The sequence below is a fragment of the Pimephales promelas genome, chromosome 19 (assembly GCF_988280905.1).
Source record: "Pimephales promelas chromosome 19, fPimPro1.hap1.1, whole genome shotgun sequence".
Lineage (NCBI taxonomy): Eukaryota > Metazoa > Chordata > Actinopteri > Cypriniformes > Leuciscidae > Pimephales > Pimephales promelas.
In genome coordinates this window covers 30,512,283-30,535,635 of record NC_142787.1, presented here as the reverse complement: position 1 = coordinate 30,535,635, position 23,353 = coordinate 30,512,283, and the positions used below count along the sequence as shown (strand labels likewise).

Sequence of the window (23,353 nt, the reverse complement as noted above, 5' to 3'; positions counted from 1 at the left end):
TCAACGAGTGTTGCCAACATGGACGGTGTAGAGCGCCCTCTGGTGGACAAACTATACAACTCCAACACTCACGACATGGTTCAAGCGTGTTTCGTCCGTTTTTATTTTATTTTTGAAATATTAATTTATCGACCATTATAACTGCCGATACCGATAGTTTGGAAAATGCCTAATATCGGTCTGCCGATAAATCGGTCTGGCTCTAGTAAAAACCCAGGTGAGCTTCCGGATCTCTTTGCTTTGGTAAATAAGTAACTATTCTTGCAGAGGCCTCTTAATAATGAATGTCTTATATTTATACCTTCACCTCCAGCTGAATATTCAACATCTCATCAGCCTCGCTAACTGAGTCCTATATTGTGTTTCTCACGGGCCTTTTGTGCTGCATAAGATGGCACAGTCTTTCACTTACCCTTATCACAGACGCACATTAATGGCCATCAGAGAACTCTGTTCTCTTTGAACGGTTTACGGCGACTATCCTTTGATCATAAGTAGTGCTCGCTTCACAGAAAGCCTGAAAAGATGTCTCTTTGATATCGCCCTGCGTTTACATATCAATGAGCGCCACCGAAGATGGGGGCTCAGGAGACTCTCATGCACCACACTTTTGGGAAATGTAGCTTAGATGATACGCGTTGACCAATACATTTGTCAGACAATTTCGTAGATGAGGTTGAGTAGCCGAGAGTTTATCCTCGACTGTTTTGGGGTGGAGAGCCCCACGTCTTCATGGGCTTTCATTAGACGTCATTTTGAGGCTCATTTGAAATCAATCCCCCTTCGGACCTTCACGCCAGCTCTGGTGTCGGCCGGATGAAAAATGAGGCGGGGCATTGGGGCTTCAGGCAGCCCTCAGTCCATCCTGCTCGGCCCAGTCACGTTAATACAGCATCATCTGGTCGAACGGACGGGCAATTCCCACATCTCATTACCGACAGGAACTGTGGGTCATTACGTGGGATGGATTCCCATTAGCTGAACCGAGGGTTTGGGACTAAATACAGAAGCTTTGGACATAAGCGCGTACTCACAAGCACTTCGTTACATACTTCTTAGCCACTCTTAACTTCTCCAAACACTTCTGGATGAGAGTTACTTGAGAATTTATCTACTGTGGAATGCAAATTTTTTAAATAGTAATGCAGCTTGTGCCGTTATTGACCGTTCATGGTGACCAGGGAACATGTGAACTATTCTTAAAGGAGTAGTTCACTTTTAAAAAAACTTTTGCTGATAATTTACTCACCCCCATGTCATCCCCATGTCATCCAAGATGTCCACATCTTTCTTTCTTCAGTCGAAAAGAAATTAAGGCTTTTGATGAAAACATTCCAGCATTTTTCTCCTTATAATGGACTTCAATGGGAACCAAACGGTTCAAGGTCCAAATGAGAGTTTTACAAGGGTCTTATAAAGCGAAACGAGCGCTTATTAAAAAAAAAGTTTAAGTTTTATAAGCTCAAATGCTCACCTTGCTCTGTTTTTTTTGTGTCATTTAGTTCATTCAACGAACGAAATGAACGAGTTGACTCAGGAAAAGATTCGTTCATTTTGATAAACGAGTTCGAACAGGAGAGTCACGAACGCTCATCACAGAACAGAGCAAGGCGAGCATTTGAGCTTATAAAACTTAATTTTTTAAATTTTATTTTTTAAATGAGCGATCGTTTCGCTTGATAAGACCGTCTGGAATCGTTTAAAGTCCTTTGAAGCTGCACTGAAACTCTCATTTGGACCTTGAACCGTTTGGTTCCCATTGAAGTCCATTATATGGAGAAAAATTCATCAAAAACCTTAATTTCTGTTCGACTGAAGAAAGAAAGACATGGACATCTTGGATGACATGGGGGTGAGTAAATTATCAGCAAAAGTTTTTTTCAAAACTGAACTACTCCTTTAAGCCAGTCATTCCCAAAGGCGGGGTCCCGACCCACACGTGGGTCGCGGGAGATTTTGTCTGGGTCGCCAAGTCGAGCACTATTTTTCAGTGTGTTGTAGGCTACTCTCTAGATCAGGGCTATTCAATTGGCGGCCCGCGGGCCAAGTGCGGCCCGCCAATCATCTCCATACGGCCGAGGGCACCCCAACCTCCCTCTCCTCCTATTTTCTGGTGGTGCGGCTAAATTTGGTATATGCGCGTGGACGCAGTGGCGCGTGCAGCTGGATGACTATACGCACTGTGTGTGTACCATGAGCACTCAGACTGACCTGAGAGAAAAGTTTACAGTCCGAATATTTCAGCAGTTTTTATGTGTGTCCCGTATTTCTGTCGACTGAACCAGCGATAATAATCATTCGTTGGTTTGATTATTTCCTTTCCATGAATTGGCCATTGGCCAAACGCGCGTGCATAACGGTCTGAAACGATTCGGATTTGTTCACCTGAAGCGGTTTCTCGGTAAGTAACAACATATAAAGAACAAAATAGCGCTGGTTTCAGTCGTTTCACTAGTTTACTTTGAACTAGGCAGCACGGCCCAGTGGATAACGAAACGCAAAGCTTAAAGGAGTCGCGTTTACTCCCGGTCCCGGACACTATTATTAAACAACGTTGCGCGACATCCTTTAAGAAGCGTTTCCATTGGACACGTACTCCTCTCTCTTACAAACCACAAATCACTCAATGATTTTAACTAGTTTTAAATCGGATGAAACAGTCTTAACATTCCCAACACTACTGATGAGAAAAATAGAAGAAACATGAATAAAGTTAGAAGACTAAATGCCCTAATCACCACCCTTACAAACATTTACCATGTAATAGCCTGAATGTAATAATTTACCATGGTTTGGGCATAAATGTGGAATATTTATATTGCATGCTATGTTATAGTAATTTATATTTCCTTAGATTTATTAGGGGGGTAGAGGAATATGTATTTAATCGTGTGTATAGTTTTTTTTTTTTTTTTTTTTTTTTGGCCTGTTTAGGCATTTTTTATGCAGTGGTAGTGAGCCATGCATGGTTACAAAGTCTCACGGTCAGAATATTTTAATTTAAGCCTATAATAATTATTATAGTAAATTATGTACACTGTAACTATGAGAATATGAAAACAATGAGATGCCCTGTCAACTTTTCCTTTCTCATTTCACCTCTGCATATTGTCAACAACAGGTTAATAAAAAAAGTGCTTTGTCAAATATCTATATCTCTTTTAAATAGTTAACTGGAAGCTTAAAAAATGACCTTAAAAAATGGTCATACATATTTTGTTAATGCATAAATTCTCTTCGTGATATATGAACTATATGGGCCTAATGTTTTTTGGGTCACAAGGATTTATCGACTTTAAAATGTGGGTCCCCAGAAAAAAAGTTTGGGAAACACTGCTTTAAGCCACAGTTCTCATGTGGATGATATGATTTGAGTCTGGCCTGCAACATGCCAATCACTTTACACAATTTACCAATCAGTCTCCCAAATAAAATACAATTTTAGAAACCTGGCCACCACAAACCATTATCGAACCATTTGGCAATCCATAGTCAGTTCCTCTAGCAGTGGTGGAATGTAACGAAGTACAAATACTTTGTTACTTTACCTAAGCACATTTTCACGTATCTTTACTTTACTTAAGTAGAATAAATAGTGCATACTTTTTACTTTTACTTCGTTACATTTTGCAGCAATTATACTTTCTACTCCACTACATTTCTACAACTTCTGTTACATTTCCTGATCAGTTTTTCCCCTGCCAAAACATAACCTGACCGTCCGTCCGTTGCACGTTTGTCTCACCAGTGACGTTGATATATCAACCCGTCACACTAAATGCGTCTCACACGCAGTGCGTTTATCGTGCCATTTATATGCGAAAATTAGTTTTTACGCGCATAGGAAACGCTCCATGTGTAATATACGTTTGGTTAGGATTATGGCAAGCCAAGAGGTTCAAAATTACACCATAAATTAATCACATTTACTGCCAAACATAGTTATTAACATATAGTAAGGATAACCATGATGTGTATATTGCCTAATTGCAAGCTTGTTTCAGAAATGGTGACAACTATTTTTTTCCCCATCATTATAGGAGTATTAAGTTGAATGAGTTAGAATTAAATGTTTTATTAATCATTATAAAATAGTCATTAAGAGAATTTAATTACTTTTAATACTTAAAGTACTAAGTAAGGTGCTTTTTACTTAAGTATGGTTGTCATTGTGCTACTTCTACTTTTACTAAAGTAAATATTTATCTGGTTATCTGTACTTTTACTTAAGTACTGAGATTCAGTACTTCCTCCACCACTGTCCTCTAGACCAGAGAATGTGAAATCACGTCTATACCCAGGTACCATTCCCTCCAAAATCTCTCTTTTTCTAACAAATCTCCGACCCTAAACCCAGGTTCATGAGGTGAGCTGGACTCTCGCAGAGCTGCTCCGCTGGAAACTGATACTCCCCCACCTCGCCACAAGATCAACACTGATCCCTCTTGCTCTCGACATGCTCAATATTTTACATAAAACAAAGCGGAGATCAGATGATGCCGTTTATGAGCTGAGTGTCTCCGGTTACAATGAGGGTGAAGCTCACGTAAAAACTGTCAAGAAATATCCATATCCAATTTCAAATATTACTCTTGTTCAGGAAAGGATAGCGAGTTTAGCTAACGCTACTACATGAGAAAAAGAGATGAGCGAGTGAGTCGGTCCTCAGTGGCAACACTAGGACAACACAATCTGGTTTAATAAGAGTGGCAGTTGCTCTCTGATGACAGAAAAGCTCTTGAAAGTGTGATGGCTAAATGAAAGGATAGGTGAGAGACAAAGAAAAGAAGAAATAAAAGTGCTGACCACTTTGGTAGTTAGGGATTTGCAACATACACAACTCTGAGAGCCGCAATCTCTGCATGCTCTCTCTCTCTCTCTCTCTCTCTCTCTCTCTCTGCACACACCTGGTTTTTGCTAACGCGGCAAATCACATGGCTGACAGAATCCCGAGCCCGTTTAAATAATGCATGGGATTTCTCTTTTAACTTGTCAGTCGCTCCACAAAAAAATATATCAGTTCTTTTCTGATGTCATTTGTGACGGTGATTCACCCTGACAGTTCTCCATTAGGCCAATGAGTCCCTTTTCGTTCGCCGATTCTTCGACAAGAAACATTTGTTACTCCTTTTCCTTTTTTCCCTCTCTCTCAGCCTCTTTCTTCTTGTTAACAGGGGTTTTCAGAGCTGTGTTTATATTTAAGGAGCCCCCATTAACTCACTTCACCTTCGAGAGCCATATTAGCGCAACCGAAACCGCACACCGACTGCGAGTCGCTGAACACACTCCGGTACGCTTTGTGCACTAGGGCTGTTGGAACGAATTCCGAAATTCGAATATAATTCGAATATTAAAAAATCAATACTATTCGAATGCTAAAGTTACTATTCGAATATTGCTTTTATATATATTTAAAAATAAATATATACTTCCGAAGTGACCAGGTGTAAACGATAGGGGTGTAACGGTACACAAAAATCACGGTTCGGTACGTACCTCGGTTTTAAAGTCACGGTTCGGTACGTTTTCGATACAGCAAAAAGAAAGAAATGCCAGAGAAATTTCCTATTTGTTTAAAGAAAAAATAATTTTAAATAAGTCTGAGTTTTCCTAGATCTTGAAACTTTCAGGTTTATAAATGGGGGTCATCTTTGAAGGATGAACAAATAATGTTTTGGTCATCACATTAAATATATATTTATTTATATAATGTTTGAATTTTGAAGTGCTGGAAAAAGATGTGTGAAGTACTTGAAAGCATTTCACCATTCCAGCCAAACGCAACGTTGTGTTTTGCCGGCCAGAAAAATGGTCCAAGCAATCGTTCGGTTTGTATGCGTACCGAACCGGAAGCCTCGAACCGAAACGGTTCAATATATGTACCGTTATGTGTTAAGACGTTCAGGTACCGTTATGAATACATGTACCGTTACACCCCTAGTAAACGACCCCTTATCGCTTTCTTATTAACAATAGGAGAGCGCGGGACTAGCTTTCGCGTGGCACATTCGCAAGGTCTCGTTCACTCCCTCTCTGCCATGCACGCGCCGCGCGCAATGTACGTTATGCGCAGATTCCGGGAGATTTTAACTAATTTGCGGCCATCAGGGAGACGCTATCAATATGCGGGAAACTCCCGGAACTTCCGACGCTAAATGACGATCACATCACCTCAGATCTGAGCCCCTATTCATCAAGCCAACGCGCCGCAATCTATCGCAAATCAAAGTAAAAGTAAGTCGCAGACGCTTAACGCTACCATCTTCATTAAACGTAAAGGAATGAAATGATATAGGACTGTTGCTGCTCTCTCTTATTGCTGATTTTGAAATTAGCCGATGATTAATAAAATGTAGCTCAAATCTGTTGCTTTCAGTGACGTGCACTTCATTAGCGCAGGAATTAAAGATCGGATTTATATCTATTTTGCAAAAACACATTTATGTGACCAGGTGTAAATGCAATCGTTTTGATAAATCAGAGCTATCCGATCTGAGAAAACGCATGAAAACAGCCCCTAAATGTTTATTGTAGTAATGTTAGATGTCCCTCTAGTGGGCCGAACGTGTAACAACAACCACACGCTATAGTGGCATTGACGATCCATAAGAATGTGTAATGTCGTAAATATTAATAATAGGATAAATTTGAGCATTTAATATTCGAATATTACATAAAATACGGAATGGAATTCGAATAGTATTATAGAGGAATATTGACAGCCCTACTTTGTGCTACTGGATAAACTGGGAGGGGGGCTGTGTTTTTCCATGCCAAATACTTCATCAAATCTCTTGGCCCCTGTCAAAGACATCGCTGTTGCGGGTCATTTTGCTTTTTGATTCAATGCTCCTTATTTCGCGCGCTCTGGCAGCGAGGGTGGGGTTAGCGTTTGAGCGGACGGAGTGAGATTGAAATCAAGCCTATCCGTGCTGACTGCCCGCCGCAGATAGCTCAGGCTTTTTGTGGCACGATCCACGCGGTGGAGGAAAAGCACAGATTAGCCATTTCCCCTTTGAAGTTCTCCTTCAAAAAAAGACCAAAAACACATCTTGCGGGAATGTAAAGAAACAGGAAAAAGAGCCATCGGGACTTTGTAGCTGTACCCGAGCAAGCAGCGTCTTGGCAAGAGAGAGAGAGAGGGGTTAAAGTTGTCGGACGACTTCAGAGGGTGTTTGTTTAACTTCAGGGATTCGAGGAAGCTAGATCTGATTCCAAGACACCCTCCCTTCAATCCATGCACACCAATGACCATTCCAGTGTCACTTGGGTGGTATGGCTTGCTTTTGAAGACTTTCTGCTCCGAAACTCTCTCTGGTTCCTAAAAGTTGGAGAATCCAATTAAAATCACATTAACGGAATCTGGCCCCAAACGCCTGTCGTCTTTTTCGTATTTGTTCATTAAAGACCTCGTGTGACTTTTAGTGAGTGTCCTCTTAAAGGTCACATTTATGCAAGTACTGTATAAAGTTGACAAAATGAACGATCCGCAGTTGGAGTTGGTCGCCTCACAGCGTGATTACGCTTCAGTGAAAAGTAAAAGTGACACGAGAAGGCCATGTGCTAACCCACACTCAGAATTTGTCCTCTGCATTTAACCCATCCAAGTTAGGAGCAGTGATTAGTGACCGTGGATAAACACACACAGCGGTCACAGTTCAGGTGACCTTAGTTGTGGTCCAAACTTGTGGTTCTTTCCAATTTTGTCAACACTCATTTCTTCCTTTGAACTCTAAACTGTATTCAAGTAAGGTTAAAAAATACAAATATATCTTTCCTTTAAGCCACCATTCCAACATCTCCGATATTCACAGATATCCGTTTTTCTAAAGCCCTACTCATACGGGATAAGTATTACCTGGTGACCTCTAGTCATTCGTAATAATTGCGGAGGATGTCTGAGATCTTAATCCCGTGCGAATCAACCATGTCTGTAATTTGTAAACTAAAAATTTCCCCACATATGACTAACTATATTTCGCCGAACACCGAGGTCCTGTAATAATATTATGCTGTGTTCATGTGCTATGGTAATTATGGTAAATACCAAAAGTTGATGAACACCCCCTCATGTGGTATTTTCCACTGGGCAACTCGTAGAATATTTTGATGGACGAGTTGCCGAGATGAGATAACCTTTGAGCCTTTTTCAAAATGGCGGAGAGCACCGCGAGAGTCGTGAATGGTAAAAATATACTATTCATGATCTAGAAAATATAGGCTACAGCATATTATTTACCTTTCGAGTTTTGATAAATCATTTTCTTGCTGTAGCAGATGACTTAAGCAATCTAAAATAGTTTTAGCTAAATAACAGGTCTGGATCTCCATCTTTTTACCACATTACGACAACAAAAGCACTTGAATGAAACACTGGTAAATACCAGTTCACAAGTGGAAAATATCCTACTTTCCATAGCACGTGAACACAGCATTAGTCCAGTGCGAATCGGCATCTCTGTGATTCGACCGGATCGTAGGCTATATCGTTTTTTTCAAGGTTTTTGTTTCATGTGCGCCTTTTTATCCATATTTCGAGAAGAATGGAGGCTGCGTTGGAGTGTTTTGATAGTAATTTGAGTGCTGGGTCATATCGCGATACACAACTACACAATTTGCAGAAAAAGAAAGCTGAAAATCGGCAGAAGAGCAAAACAAAAATATTGATTAGATGGAGATGAATGACATGTATGGCAGCATGCGGTAAGGAACTTTATTGTATTTATGTCATAATATCATACAGCCAGACCTATAACGAAAAGAAAATTTCCAATAATCAGAACGCTTTATTGACGTCAAATCCGGGAGATAAGTCAGTAAATTTGAGTAAAATCACAGGCTTTCTTTATCCCGTGCCAAAAGGGCTAAAGGCTAACCAATGTACATAATTATAAAAATAATAATTTTAGGCAAAAATATCGGTAATTCTCGCTTCAAATTCATTTGGATATGAATACATCACATCAGATTGGGCAATATTGGATCATTACTTCAAGCAGCTCCCATATTGTAAAAAATGAATATGCTTTATCTAATCAATAAAATTGTGGCAACAGATTACAAGCAATATTATTTATTAAATTGAACAAATTAGAATTGAGTAATAGTTAATCAAATTAACATTCTAATTTAGATGTTGCCACAATTTTATTGATTAGATAAAGCATATTATTTTTTTCAGCGCATCAGAAATGAGTGATTTCTAGTCTGTCATTTGTTGTTTGTTGGAAAAATGGCGACATTACATCATGTTAACGGACAGTTATTAAGACGTTCAGGTACATACTTTGGTTTTGCTGAATAACTTTTTTGTTTTTGTTTTTCCTGTGGAAGAAAAAAATGGTTGCAAATGCTAAATTGGAATTTCCACAAGCCGTCAGAAAGAGTTAATCTAGCCTTATCAGATCTGACACCACACAAACAATCGCCCATAGTGCTGGGTCTGTGCTTACTGTGTTTCACGGCCCGGGACTGTTGTTCACTCAGCACGCTGACATCCGCAAACACGAGTGAAATTTGACTCTGTGTGATTCTCAGCTTCCATTGATGCAGTTCTCTCTATCTCTCTCATCATCAACATTAGCTCTATCGGCAGCCAGAGTACATTAGAGGATGTGTGATTGAGTGCGAGACAGACGTGTTCTCTCCACCCCTGGCACGCGCTCCTCTTCCTCTCTCCTGCTCTTTATTCTCACGCCATCATCTTTCTCTCACTACACACACTCTGTTTCTCTCCACACGCTGCTGTACGCATGGACCCAATTCAAAGGTGATTTGTATTCAGTTCCAAGTGCTGATCTACAGCTTAGGAATAGCTTTTTATTAAAGGAGTAGTTCACTTTTAAAAAAAACGTTTGCGGATAATTTACTCTCCCTCATGTCATCCAAGATGTCCATGTCTTTCTTTCTTCAGTCGAAAAGAAATGAAGGTTTTTGATGAAAACATTCCAGCATTTTTCTCCATATAATGGACTTCAATGGGGTCCAAATGAGAGTTTCAGTGCAAACTGCAAACTGTTCAAAGGGCTTTAAACGATTCCAGACGATGAATAAGGGTCTTATCAAGCAAAAAGATCGCTCATTTAAACAAATATTTTTCCGAGTCAATTCATTCATTTTGTTCGTTGAATGAACCAAATGACTCGAAAAAAGATTTGTTCATTTTGATAAACGGGAGAGTCACACAGAACAGAGCAAGGCGAGCATTTGAGCTTATAAAACTTAAACTTTGTTATTTATTTATTAAATGAGCGATCGTTTCGCTTGATAAGACCCTTATTCATCGTCTGGTGTCGTTTAAAGCCATTTGAAGCTGCACTGAAACTGTCATTTGGACCTTTCACTGTTTGGACCCCATTGAAGTCCATTATATGGAGAAAAATGCTGGAATGTTTTCATCAAAAACCTTCATTTCTTTTCGACTGAAGAAAGAAAGACATGGACGTCTTGGATGACATGGGGGTGAGTAAATTATCAGCAAAAAGTTTTTTTAAAAAGTCAACTACTCCTTTAACATTAAAACACAGCAGGATTTTTAGGCTGCTGTCACTTTAAGAGCTCAGATCAAATATAGGCTGCTGATACTGTACACATCTATTCTTTCTCAACTACATAGGTTCACTTAAGACATAACCGACTATGTTTACTAGAATAATTTGTGTGAATTTGTTCTTTCAAGTGCAATACAATGTGACCGAGAGCACAGCTTTCTGGGCGAGCATCTCGGATGTTTGTGAAACGAAGCGAGTTCCCTTTCACGTCTTTAACGTTTAAATCGTCAAGGCTCAAACTTTCGTGACGATACAGCACCGGCCCACAACTGTTAAGACCCTCGTTCACGTTTGTTCGCGTCCATGTTTTCACAATATTGCATTGCAAGAATTCATAAAAATATTACCGACCAACAGCGATTTTTGTTAATTTTAGGCCCTGTTAAAATGGTAAGAATGTGTAGTATTGTGCGAACTGATATGACGAGTGAACTGCTGGTATTAATATCTCCCTCTACATATTCACACACACGCACGCACTGTGTTTCTGTTCATGTTTGTGTGTGTGTGTGTTTGTAAGCGTTATTGGTCTTGGCAATAACAACGGCTGGCATTTGCGTCTGCGCTCGCAGTTGTTGACTGTGATAATAAAGAATGACATTTTCCTCGGTGTGTGTGTGTGTGTGTGTGCGCGGTGATGGTAACATCACAATCTAAATGCACAGTCAGGTGGGGAACATTAAAGACGTCATTAGCCTCAATAAAGCTCAGCAGAAAGGAGAGGGTTGCGTGGGCTAGAACCCATTACCTCAGGTCACGTGCCCGTGTGTGTGCGTGTGTGTTGAAGTGATTAGATTGTTGAACGCATCCTAACAGTGCTCTTTATTTCATTTTGTGAATATCTATGGCCTGCGCTGGTAAGTGATTCAAAGCTAGTGATTCATAAACTGGTCAAAGCTAATGGCTGTACCGCTGCACATCAGAGATTTGATGCGTTTGATTATCAGGTGAAAAGCTCAATAGCGTTTGTGAGAACACCGCAAATCTAGAGACTAGAAAAGTGAAAGTACAGTTTATAGTGTCAAACATGCATTTGATAAACTATTATTAGAGTTTTGCTTCAGAGTGAATGGGGATCATCATAATGAATTCAAATTATAGACTCTTTTAAGAAAGGACTAAAACCCTTCTTTTTAAGTGAGCAATTTTTTAATTTTTGCTAAAATTTTTATTAAATTTTTTTCCCCTGGTTGTGGCACTTTGGGATTGTTTTTGACTATGAAAAGTGCTTTACAATTAAAATATTATTATTATTGTTAAATTCAGGCTTTACTTAATGATTCTTGTTCTACAATTCCATTGTTTTATTTTTTTAATCTATTCAAACTATCGATCATAAATAGTCAATAACTAATTCATTAATTTCATCCAAATTTTTGTACACGCTATGTTTTCAACTGCATTTATTTGAAATGGTGAAATAACTGTTTTCTATATAAATTTATATTTTAAATATAATTTATTCCTATGATACACACTCAATTAGGGCTGTCAAATGATTAATCGCATGCAAAATAAAGGTTTGTGTTTATATAATATATATGGGTGCACTGTGTATAATTATTTTATAGGCTATATATAAATACACACACGCTTGTATATATTTAATAAATATATACTGTATATATAATTTATATTATATATAAATATAAATGTTTTACATATAAATAATATTTTTTTTCTTAAATATACATGCATGTGTGTGTATTTATAAATATACAAAATTATACACAGTGCACCCACATATATTATGTAAACACAAACTTGCGATTAATCGTTTGACAGCCCTTCAAACAATTAAGACTTTTTAACACTTTTTAATGTTTTTGAAGTCACCAAGGCTGCATTTATTTGATAAAACATACAGTAAACACAGTAATATCGTGAAATATTATTACAATTTAAAATAACTTTTCTTTTTTTTAGTAAAAATATGACATGTAATTTATTCAGCATCTGATGTTTTACAGCATCATTACTCCAGTCTTCAGTGTCATCTCTAATATGATGTTTTGCTGCTCAAGAAACATTTCTTTTCATTATATTTCGATGTTGAAAACAGTAATATTTTTGTGGAAACAGTGATGCATTTTGTTCAGGATGTTTTTTTGTCAAATTATAAATGTCTTCACTGATCAATTTAATGCGTCTTTAATATATACAGTACTTTCTATGATTTTGTGAACTTTAGAAGTATGACTCCTCTACCTGCGCTGGAGTTCATCTCCTCGTTCTCGGACTCGGTACCGTTCTGGCTTCCGGCTCCGTGAATGTTGTTCATGGCCATCAGTTTCATTTTCTGAAGTTTCATTGCTTCAGCCATTGCTGCTGCTGTCAATCCTGTTGAGCACACACACACACAGAGAGATAAGTGTACCTGGGAACATACTTTCCACCTGATACTAACATCCGTCTCGGGAGATCCAATCTCAAACAAACAGCCGACACAAATCGCAGTCCAAATGCATCTCATGTGACCGAGATTTCATCAAAGAGAAGCTCCGTTTGCTTCCTCGGTGTGTTAATAAACGTTGATAAAGCACATAAAGTTGGGAAATCTGAAAATCTGTAGTTTTGCACATCTCTAATCAGTCCTGGTGGCAGAAAGTGGCCCTCTGGAAGAGGAGGGAGAGATCTACTCCCAGAAGGCCTTCTGCTCGTGGTCCTGTGCTAGTGTGTGTGTGTCCCGAGAGGATTTCCCAGTGTTACTCACTGTCTCACACACACTTTTAGAGCTGTACCCTGGGCTCATCAAGGGCTCCTCAGCCCTGGAAGCCATCATCACTCAGCCCAATTAGGCCCCTAATTAATTCAATTAAACAACGGAGGGACACATTAAGTAATTCATTAAGTGACGATGCGATGCCTTCTCGCACGCGGCTCTCGAAATTTCCCCACAAATCAGGTTGGGAGGAAGTGATGGCCCTTTTTCCCCAGGTTCAGATTCAGACGATGGATGTCACCTTGATCTAATTCATTAAAAATGTAGCCTGCAACGCAATACGTGAACTAGCGCAGAAAAGAAGGCCGAAGAAAATTCCTTTATCCTCCGTTTAAAGCACTTCTGCTCCCCAGAGGGCCGAGCGCTCCCCTGATGAGAATCTTACGGGTGAAAACGAGTGGTTTTGCTTTCTGCGACAGCCGGCAAGCCAAATAAACTGGTAAATTAGTCGTACTTTGAAAAATACAAGTTGTGGATATGCTGGACTTGGGTTGGAGAGATAAATTAATCTACTTCTTGGCTTGTAATTAAACAAAACAAAAACATTTGAAGACAAGCATGCGAGTATTTTTAGCAGCTAGCCAATAAAGTAAAAAAAAAAAGAAAGATTTCCTTAAAAGTGATACAGATGCGTGGATTTAAACAATTCTCAGTTCATTTTTGAAGATGACATAATTAATTATTAATATAATAAAAATTTGTCCATTATAACAAATATAACAGAATAGTTAATATACTGTCGCTTTTGATAATTTGTATTGCTCGCCCTTGTAGTTTGTGCTGAATTAAATATATATTATTATTATGATATAATTTACACTATTGCCAATTGCTAAATTATAATACATTATTATTTATAATGTATGTAATGATAAATATAATTATACAATTATATTTTTAGGGGAAATGTTAGAATAATAAAATTAGCCAAAACATACGTTTTTGAACGACGGCATTTTAAAAGATTTATTTACTCACCCCCATGTCATCCAAGATGTCCATGTCTTTCTTTCTTCAGTCGAAAATAAATGAAGGTTTTTGATGAAAACATTCCAGCATTTTTCTCCATATAATGGACTTCAATGGGGACCAAACGGTTCAAGGTCCAAATGAGAGTTTCAGTGCAAACTGCAAACGACTCAAAGGGCTTTAAACGATTCCAGACGATGAATAAGGGTCTTATCAAGCAAAACGATCGATCATTTAATAAATGACTCTCCTGTTCGAACTCGTTCATCAAAATTAACAAATCTTTTTCCGAGTCATTTCGTTCATTTTGTTGGTTTAAGTAACCAAATGACTCTAAAAAGAGATTTGTTCATTTTGATGAACGTGTTCAAACAGGAGACTCACATAATACAGAGCAAGATGAGCATTTGTGCTTATAAAACTTACATTTTTTTATTTATTTTTGAAATGAGCGATCGTTTCGCTTGATAAGACCCTTATTCATCGTCTGGTGCCATTTGAAGCTGCATTAAAACTCTCATTTGGACCTTGAACCGTTTGGTCCCCATTGAAGTCCATTATATGGAGAAAATCCTGGAATGTTTTCATCAAAAACCTTAATTTCTTTTCGACTGAAGAAAGAAAGACGTGGACATCTTGGATGACATGGGGGTGAGTAAATTATCAGCAAAAGTTTTTTAAAAGTGACCAACTCCAACTAAACTAAATCTCTTATTATAGCATAGCACTGCATGTGGTGACAGATTAAAGACTCTGTAAAAGGGCCTTTTTTTCTTGAATATGCAAGAGTGCTGAAGTTGTGGAGACGCATCAGATCATTTCCTCTGAGGTCCAAAAAAAAAATAGTGCAAACTAAACACGCACGTTTACACAGAATATAAAGAGTAGAAAACTAAAGAAAGGGGGAAACGCACTCACAATTGGTGCATTGTCTTAGCACACACACACACACACACTATAAGTCTGCCTCCCGATACTATGTCAAGGAGAAGCCCCGAGATCAAACGGCGTACGTAACAGTAATTGATGTTTGAGGAAAGTCGCGACCCGCGGAAATGGGAGCCGGCGGATGAAAGGCGAGTGCCGTTTTGCAGGGGTGGACAAACAGATTGCTTATTGTTTGCCTTTCATTTGGCCCTTCAGATCTACAAGTCTCTCTGCTTCAAACACTCAAGGTATCACCCCCCCCCCCCCCCGCCGCATGAATGAGGGCGCTCGGGCGTCCTGAGGACGGGAGAACACATCTATCCTCCTTTCCTCGCCCAATACTCCCTCGTTCTCCACATCTGACAGGTCCATCTCGGTCGCTAATGGTTCACCTGGTTTGAGCCGGCGAGGTGGACGGGGGCTTTTGTAGTCTTAAGGGGGGTCAGGTACGGGCCAGTCTGGATTCCTCTGCGATGACGTGCCTGAATTGGCCCTTTTTCATACCTAGACAACAATGTCCCGTTTAATTAAAGACTGGTATGAGGAAAGGTAGATTCCAAAGCGAAGGAAAAATTGATCCAAAGGAGTTTCTTTTGATCTCAGAGTCAGTGAGCGTTACATCAATGGATCCTTTTCAGTGTCGAGAGGCTCTCGGTTTCACTGCGTTTAACTTTCCTGTCCTTACCGCGGTAATGAAACCTTAAAGACATGGAGGTACTAGCACCTGAGATTCTGTTACAGGTCAGCAAATATCAGGAATGTTCCTTATTTTTTGCTGCATTCATAGGCTGAAATGGCTTTATGTGAGAAATATGTTTCTATACATTTTTTTATAAAAAGCTTAAAACAAACACAGATCCAATTTTGTAAACTAAAATGTTCTGTTATTAAATGTTCTGCTAGACGATATAGTTTAATAGTAGTCAATGGGTGTTGTGCAGTGATATACACAGGTGCTTCATTGCAAGGCTGTTGTTACCATATTTGGAACGTTGTGTTGACCAATCAAAAGCCAGGGTTGCCACTAGTGCTGGGCGGTTTGACCAAAATAATAGAATGTGAAACTTATGTACATTCACTCTTAAAAAAATGCTGGGTTGTTTCAACCTAAATTTGGGTCAAATTTAGAAAAAAAAGAAAAAAAAAAGGTACAAAAGCTGTCACTGGGGCTGTACCTTTTCAAAAGGTACACTTTTGTCCATTTTAGGTGTTAAGTACATTTTAGGTGCTAATGTGTACATTTTTAAGTGTAAATATGTACATTTTAGGTGTTAATATGTACATTTTAGGTACTAATATGTACAGTTTAGGTGTTAATATGTATCAGGAGCTAATATGTCCATTTTACTGTAGGTCCTAATATGTACATTTTAGGTGCTAATATGTACATTTTTAATTTTTAATATGTACATTTCCAGAGCTAATATGTTCATTTTACTGTAGGTCCTAATATGTACATTTTAGGTGTTAATATGTATCAGGAGCTAATATATGCATCAGGAGCTAATATGTCCATTTTACTGTAGGTCCTAATATGTACATTTTAGGTGCTAATAAGTACACTTTAGGTGTTAATATGTACATTTTAGGTGCTAATATGTACATTTTTAAGTTTTAATATGTACATTTCCGGAGCTAATATGTCCATTTTTACTGTAGGTCCTAATATGTACATTTTAGGTGTTAATATGTACATTTTTGGTGCTAATATGTACCACTATGGTAAGAAAGTGTACCTTTTTTAAAAGGTACAACCACAGTGACAGCTTTTGTACCTTTTTTTCTGAGAGTCTATGGACAAACACAAATGTTGGGTTAAAAAATGTAATTAAAAAAATTAGTTGAAGTTGGGTTAATTTCTGAGTTAAAAAATGTAATAAAAAAATTTACAGTTGAAGTTTTTAACCCAACATTTGGGTTTGTCCATATTTGACCCAAATTTGGGTTCAAACAACCCAGCATTGTTTAAAGTGTACACTTGAGCTAGAGAAATCAAATAAAATTGAACAAAAAGCTTGTTAAATTGATTATATATCAAATTAACAAAAGAGTTATAACAACACTATTGTGCAAATGTACAGTGGAGCTACAGAAATTAAATAAATATCGTGATATGTACAGTATTATCCAACAAAAGTTCCCCAACCAAACATGCTTGTACAACCCAATTCCACTCACAAAGATACGAAGGGCTCCTGTGATTTTATGTCTGTGAGCATACAAAGAGCAGAAAAAAGAATAAAGCAGGGAGAGATAGAAATAGAGACCAAACAACACACACGACACAATTGCCTGTGAGAACAAGCCCAGAGAGTTCATGTTTTCCACAAAGAGGGTCAGTCAAGCACTCCCCCCGCTCCTCGCAACCGGACGCATTATTGCATTTTGCATTTCTCCTTTTCAGATGAAACATGGATAAAAAAGGAACGAAACATTGTCTTTTCTTTGCTTTGACAGAGTGTCTTGGGGAAAAGTATCAGATTTGTGCACAAGATGGGGGGGAAACAGGCAGAGCATCTCCTTTGATTCACTGAAGAGTAAATATTACTGTCCGATTTCACGTTGAACAGTAAACCGAGAAAGGACAAAAAGCCAGAAGAAGGGAGGGCATTGAGAGATGGGGGCGGTATACTGTATTTAATTCACCTTTGGAATTTCCGAACGGCGGAACAAGGGATGAGATGAACGCCTGACAAAGGCATATGGCCGCCGGGCGAAACCGGACTCTGCTGCTTTTCAGCGCTCGACGGTGAGAAAGAGAGAGGCAAATGGGGCGCGATGGAAGTTGTAAATAAAAGCTCAAATGAATGCTGAGATTTCCGCCTCATGACCCCACTGTTTGTGTGTAACCCACTGGAGGACTGATACAGCTCAATCTAGGTTGTGTGTTACAGTAGTTTCTAGGGCTGGGTAATAAATATCGATTTCTCGCTATTAATCGATTCTCATCCTTACGAACCGATATCGATTCTTAAATCTATTTCATTTATTTTTTAAATAATTTGTTGATGGTTATGGCATATTTTGCTAAATGTGTTCTGCTTTTTTTTAAACTCTTTCTAGTTTAATGTTACAACTTATGACAAAATTAAAATCTTTCCTTTATTGCAATGTAAAATGCCTGTCAATGTGATAGGCCTACCAATTTTACAATCTTTTATTTAGTGTGCAAAGGTGACCAGTGTCCAGCCTCGAAACAACCTTGAAGGGAATATTTTTTTCAATGTAGTTTTATTATTTGACAAATATATTTCAAAATGAAACAGAAATGTGCAGCATTTTGTCTGAGAAATAATAAAATAGACCCTTTTTTCATTTACAATTTGTCATTTTAAAAAAATCGTGAGAAAATCGTATCGTAAAACCGGTATCGTGAATCGTATCGCATCGTGAGTTGAGTGAATCGTTACATCCCCAATCGAAACTATTGACTAGGGGCGTCATGATTCATGCGTGAAGCGATAAGCAACTAAGTTTATTTTGAGTTTTATAACTTGAGCTCGTTCTCATTTATTGACCAGTGAACAGTCGAGGGGTCTCCCTGATCCTGAGTCAGCTCAAGTGGGCCGAAACACTGTCTGCGAGTGAGCCAGTTTGAGCAACACTGTAATTACTTTTAATGAAGGCAGATGCTGATGTGGAGTTCTGCCATTATTGGAGCAGAGAAAAGATGATACACACACACACACACACAGCGTGGGAATGAGGGCATTGACGGCCATACCCAAAGGACGGGCAGAGTGTTGTGGACAAAGAAAAGGAAGAACAGAAAGAAAGATTCAATGTAACACCATGAAACCGACCAATGACGCATCACAAAAGCTTGAAGCCGTCTACACTAAAGCATCGAAGAAATATCACACTTCACAAAACTTAATTTTCTGAGGAAATTCTTTGGTTTGAAAATGCACATATAAAGCAAATAGAAGTACTTAATTGTTTTAATATATAACAATATATACACATACATACAACCAATGTCGGTTTTCCATTTGGGGTCAGTGTGTGTTTTCCCTTTTAATAATACTTCAAAGAATCCTAAAATCTTCCACAAAAATATTAAGCAGCTTAACTGATTTCAAATGTTTCTTCATCAGATCATCATATTAGAGTGATTTCTGAAGGATCATGTGACACTGAGGACTGGAGTAATGATGCTGAACACTCAGCTTTGATCTCAGGGATTAATTATACTTCAAAACATATTCAATATAGTTCAAAAAAGTTCTTCAATATTACAGTTTTTCCTGTATTGATCAAATAAAAAAAATAGACTGATTCAAAATAATCTTACCAACCCCAAACATGTTAATACCATTTTATTTTGCGTAGGTTCAAATCATTGTCTAATGTCTAAAATAGTCTTTGTGTGCATCAGCAAAATACACCACAGACATTACAAGATTGTATATTAATTTGACCTCTGGATGCTCGGAGAGATGCAGTCCAAGACGCAAGGAGCCCTCTTTTTTCTGTTCGGCATTAAAGTGCCAACAAAACAGACAAATTGGGCCATAACATTATGCCTCAGCACTCCTGATTTCCTCTACATTACGTTTAAAAACATTAATATAATCCCTCCTCGTAATTTCTGAGGCAATTAAAGGTAAAAGCGGACCAATTTACCACCCGCTATATACCAACCCAGTTTAATGTCTTATAACAGTGCCTTTAATTGTAGTATTGTGTGTGTTTTTTTGGCATTAATAGATGCTGAGGTCCTAGTGGCCACTAGACACAGGTGTTAATTATCCAGTGAGGCAGTGGCAGCTTGCAGTTTTATATTGCATCAAGGTAAAATTACAGCACATTATTCTACTATCAAACAGAAATAAGCCGTTAATTAACTCCCTGCTGTAGTAATCGCTTCTTTATTTATTTATTTGTTTATAATATTTGTGCAAGGCCCACATCTAGTTTCTAGTTCAAATACTTTGAACGAACGAAGGAAGGAAGAAAGGAAGGAAGGAGGAAAGAAGGAAGTTGGAAGGACGGAAGGAAGGAAGGAGGAAAAAGGAAGGAAGGAAGGTAGGAAGGACTGAGGAAAGGATGAAGGAAGGAAGGAAGGAGGAAAGAAGGAAGTTGGAAGGACGGAAGGAAGGAAGGAAGGAAGGAGGAAAAAGGAAGGAAGGAAGGTAGGAAGGACTGAGGAAAGGATGAAGGAAGGATGGAAGGAGGAAAGAAAGAAGTTGGAAGGACGGAAGGAAGGAAGGAGGAAAAAGGAAGGAAGGAAGGTAGGAAGGACTGAGGAAAGGATGAAGGAAGGATGGAAGGAAGAAAGGAAGGAAGGAGGAAAAAGGAAGGAAGGAAGGTAGGAAGGACTGAGGAAAGGATGAAGGAAGGAAGGAGGAAAGAAGGAAGTTGGAAGGACGGAAGGAAGGAAGGAAGGAGGAAAAAGGAAGGAAGGAAGGTAGGACGGACTGAGGAAAGGATGAAGGAAGGATGGAAGGAAGGAAGGAAGGAATAGAGGAAATAAGGAAGGAAGAAAGGTAGGAAGGACTGAGGAAAGGATGAAGGAAGGATGGAAGGAGGAAAGAAAGAAGTTGGAAGGAAGAAAGGAGGAAAGAGGAAGGAAGGAATGGAGGAAATAATAAAGGAAGGAAGGAGGAAAGGAAGGAATTAATGTAGGAAATAAGGAAGGAAGAAAGGTAGGAAGGACAGAGGAAAGGATGAAGGAAGGATGGAAGGAAGGAAGTTGGAAGGAAGGAGGAAAGAGGAAGGAAGAAAGGAAAGAAGGAATGGAGGAAGGAAGGAAGAAATGGAGGAAATAATAAAGGAAGGAAGGAGGAAAGGAATGAATGGCGGAAATAAGGAAGGAAGGAACGTAGGAAGGATGGAGGAAAGGATACAGGAAGGATGGAAGGAAGGAATGGAGGAAATAAGGAAGGAAGGAGGAAAGGAAGGAATGAATGGAGGAAATAAGGAAGGTAGAAAGGTAGGAAGGACGGAGGAAAGGATGAAGGAAGGATGGAAGGAAGGAAGGAAGAAGGCAGGAGGAAAGAAGGAAGTTGGAAGGAAGGAGGAAAGAGGAAGGAAGGAAGGAAGAAATGGAGGAAATAATAAAGGAAGGAAGGAGGAAAGAAAGGAATGAATGGCGGAAATAAGGAAGGAAGGAAGGAGGAAAGGTAGGAAGGACGGAGGAAAGGATACAGGAAGGATGGAAGGAAGGAAGGAATGGAGGAAATAAGAAAGGAAGGAAGGAGGAAAGGAAGGAATAAATGGAGGAAATAAGAAAGGAAGGAAGGAGGAAAGGAAGGAAGGACGGAAGGAGGAAAGAAGGAAGTTGGAAGGAAGGAAGGATGAAAGGAAGGGAGGAGGAAAGAGGAAGAAAGGAAGGAAGGAATGGAGGAAATAAGGAAGGAAGAAAGGTAGGAAGGATGGAGGAAAGGATGAAGGAAGGAAAGAAAGGAAGGAAGGAAGGAAACAAACACTAATCCAAATACACACCAGCACTCTGTAAAACATATGCATACTTGCATTAGTCTGAATTAAAAAAAAAAAAACTACTGTATAACGTACAACTCACAGTTTCTCCATCTAAGAATAAGTTCACCTTTAACTTAAACTGCAGGCTCTCGATCTGGTCAGAGATGCACAAACTCTCCACCTGGCTGTGTTTTCTGTACTCTAGAGAAGAAACACGTGTGAATGTGGAGTGTGTGTGGAGTGTGTAGAGTGGGCAGTGCCGACTGCAGCAGGATTGTGAAGCGCTGAGGATGAGCTCTGTGATTGGCCCGTGGGCGTTGTGATCTGTACGTGTCATCAACAGTCGCCCTGGAGGAGCGCGGGGTTGTGGGTGGCAGAGGCAGTGTAGATTAATAACCTCGTGTCCTGCAGTCAGACTGCCTATGGAGAGAAGTGTGTGCGCTTCAACGACGCTCAGGATGTTCAAACACATCACACCCCAACGGAGTGTGTGCATTTATCTGTATGTGTTTCTATCAATGGTGTATATTAATTTCAGCCCGTAATGCTCGAACACGGACACATTCATGCAATCGCAAACCTATACTGTATATCCACACAAGATGCAATCAGCAGTGATTTCGAGGCATCCCTTTAACCCCAGGAACTCGTTAATGTTTCATGGAAAGAGCCACTAGAGTCTTCACTGGCCGACTCAGAATCTCACGACTTAGCAGAAATAAATGGGCCAAGTGTTCAAAGAGTAACAAGGCACTGCTCGCTGGGCAGAAAGTGAGTGGAGAGCACTTTTCCTTCTCCTCCTCCTCTTCCTCCTCTCTCTCTCTGCTGTGTCTTTGGCTCACATACTCCTCTATTTCGCTCTCTTTCTCACATCATCCATCCCCAGCGCTCTCACAGTATGGCTTTCGATTGACTGAAATATGTTTGCAAATAAATCCTGTCATCATTTACTCATCCTCAAGCTGTTCCAAACCTGTATGCCTTTCTTTTTTTCCGTAGAACAATAAAAGGAGACGTTTTGCAGAATGTCCAAGCTGCTCTTTTCCATATAATGAAAATAAACGTGAACTGAGACTTTAATGCTCCCAAAATGACACAAAAGTAGTCCATGCCAGTCTGTGCACTTTATTGCCAGTCTTCTGATGTCATACGATCAGTCCAAAATGTGCCATTATTTCCTAAAAAATCTTGCACATATAAAACTTGACTGAACACACCATTGGTTATTTGGATTCTGAAGTATATTTATGGCAGGATTGTCAACAATAATATTAAAACATTGTCAAAATAAAGTTACTAACATTACTAAATGGAAACTAACATAACTAAAACTTAATGAATGAATACTTAATTAAAACTAAACGGTAATATTAGAAGAAAAACTAATAAAAAGAAGAAAACATGACTAAAATTATTGAACACTGGTGCTTTTAGTCATTGTTTATGCCTTCATACTATGGACATTATGCATAATAATATACTTTTATGTTCCATGGAGGGGACATTCAGAGAAAATGCATTTTTGAGTGAAATATACCTTTTAACTTTCATATTGCATAAAAAATAATAATAATAATCATGTACAGTGCATTATTTAGTTTTCGAGTTGTTTCAGGTGTCATTACATTTAAAAAAAAAAAAAGTATGTTTTTTTTGTCTCCGAAAGCATCATTCTCTACCTCAGTGTGCAGCTGCTAAATAATCCATTGTTAATAAGTACAAAATTTCAGTTAAAGTCAATGTGAATATTAATAATAGG

At 38.8% G+C, this 23,353-nt stretch overlaps 1 protein-coding gene and 1 long non-coding RNA gene across 3 annotated transcripts in view; one reads left to right on the top strand and one right to left on the bottom strand.

Moving 5' to 3' along the window:
• Positions 1–23,353, bottom strand: part of dacha (dachshund a) — a 186,364-nt gene that overhangs the window by 62,302 nt on the left and 100,709 nt on the right. For both annotated transcript variants that reach the window (XM_039676399.2, XM_089123736.1), the window contains exon 3: positions 12,759–12,890. In XM_039676399.2, coding sequence (XP_039532333.2) covers positions 12,759–12,890 — 132 coding nt within the window. The remainder of the gene's footprint in view (positions 1–12,758; positions 12,891–23,353) is intronic.
• The window catches only part of LOC120482269 (uncharacterized), a 191,894-nt gene that overhangs the window by 95,697 nt on the left and 72,844 nt on the right, over positions 1–23,353 (top strand). The window lies entirely within an intron of this gene.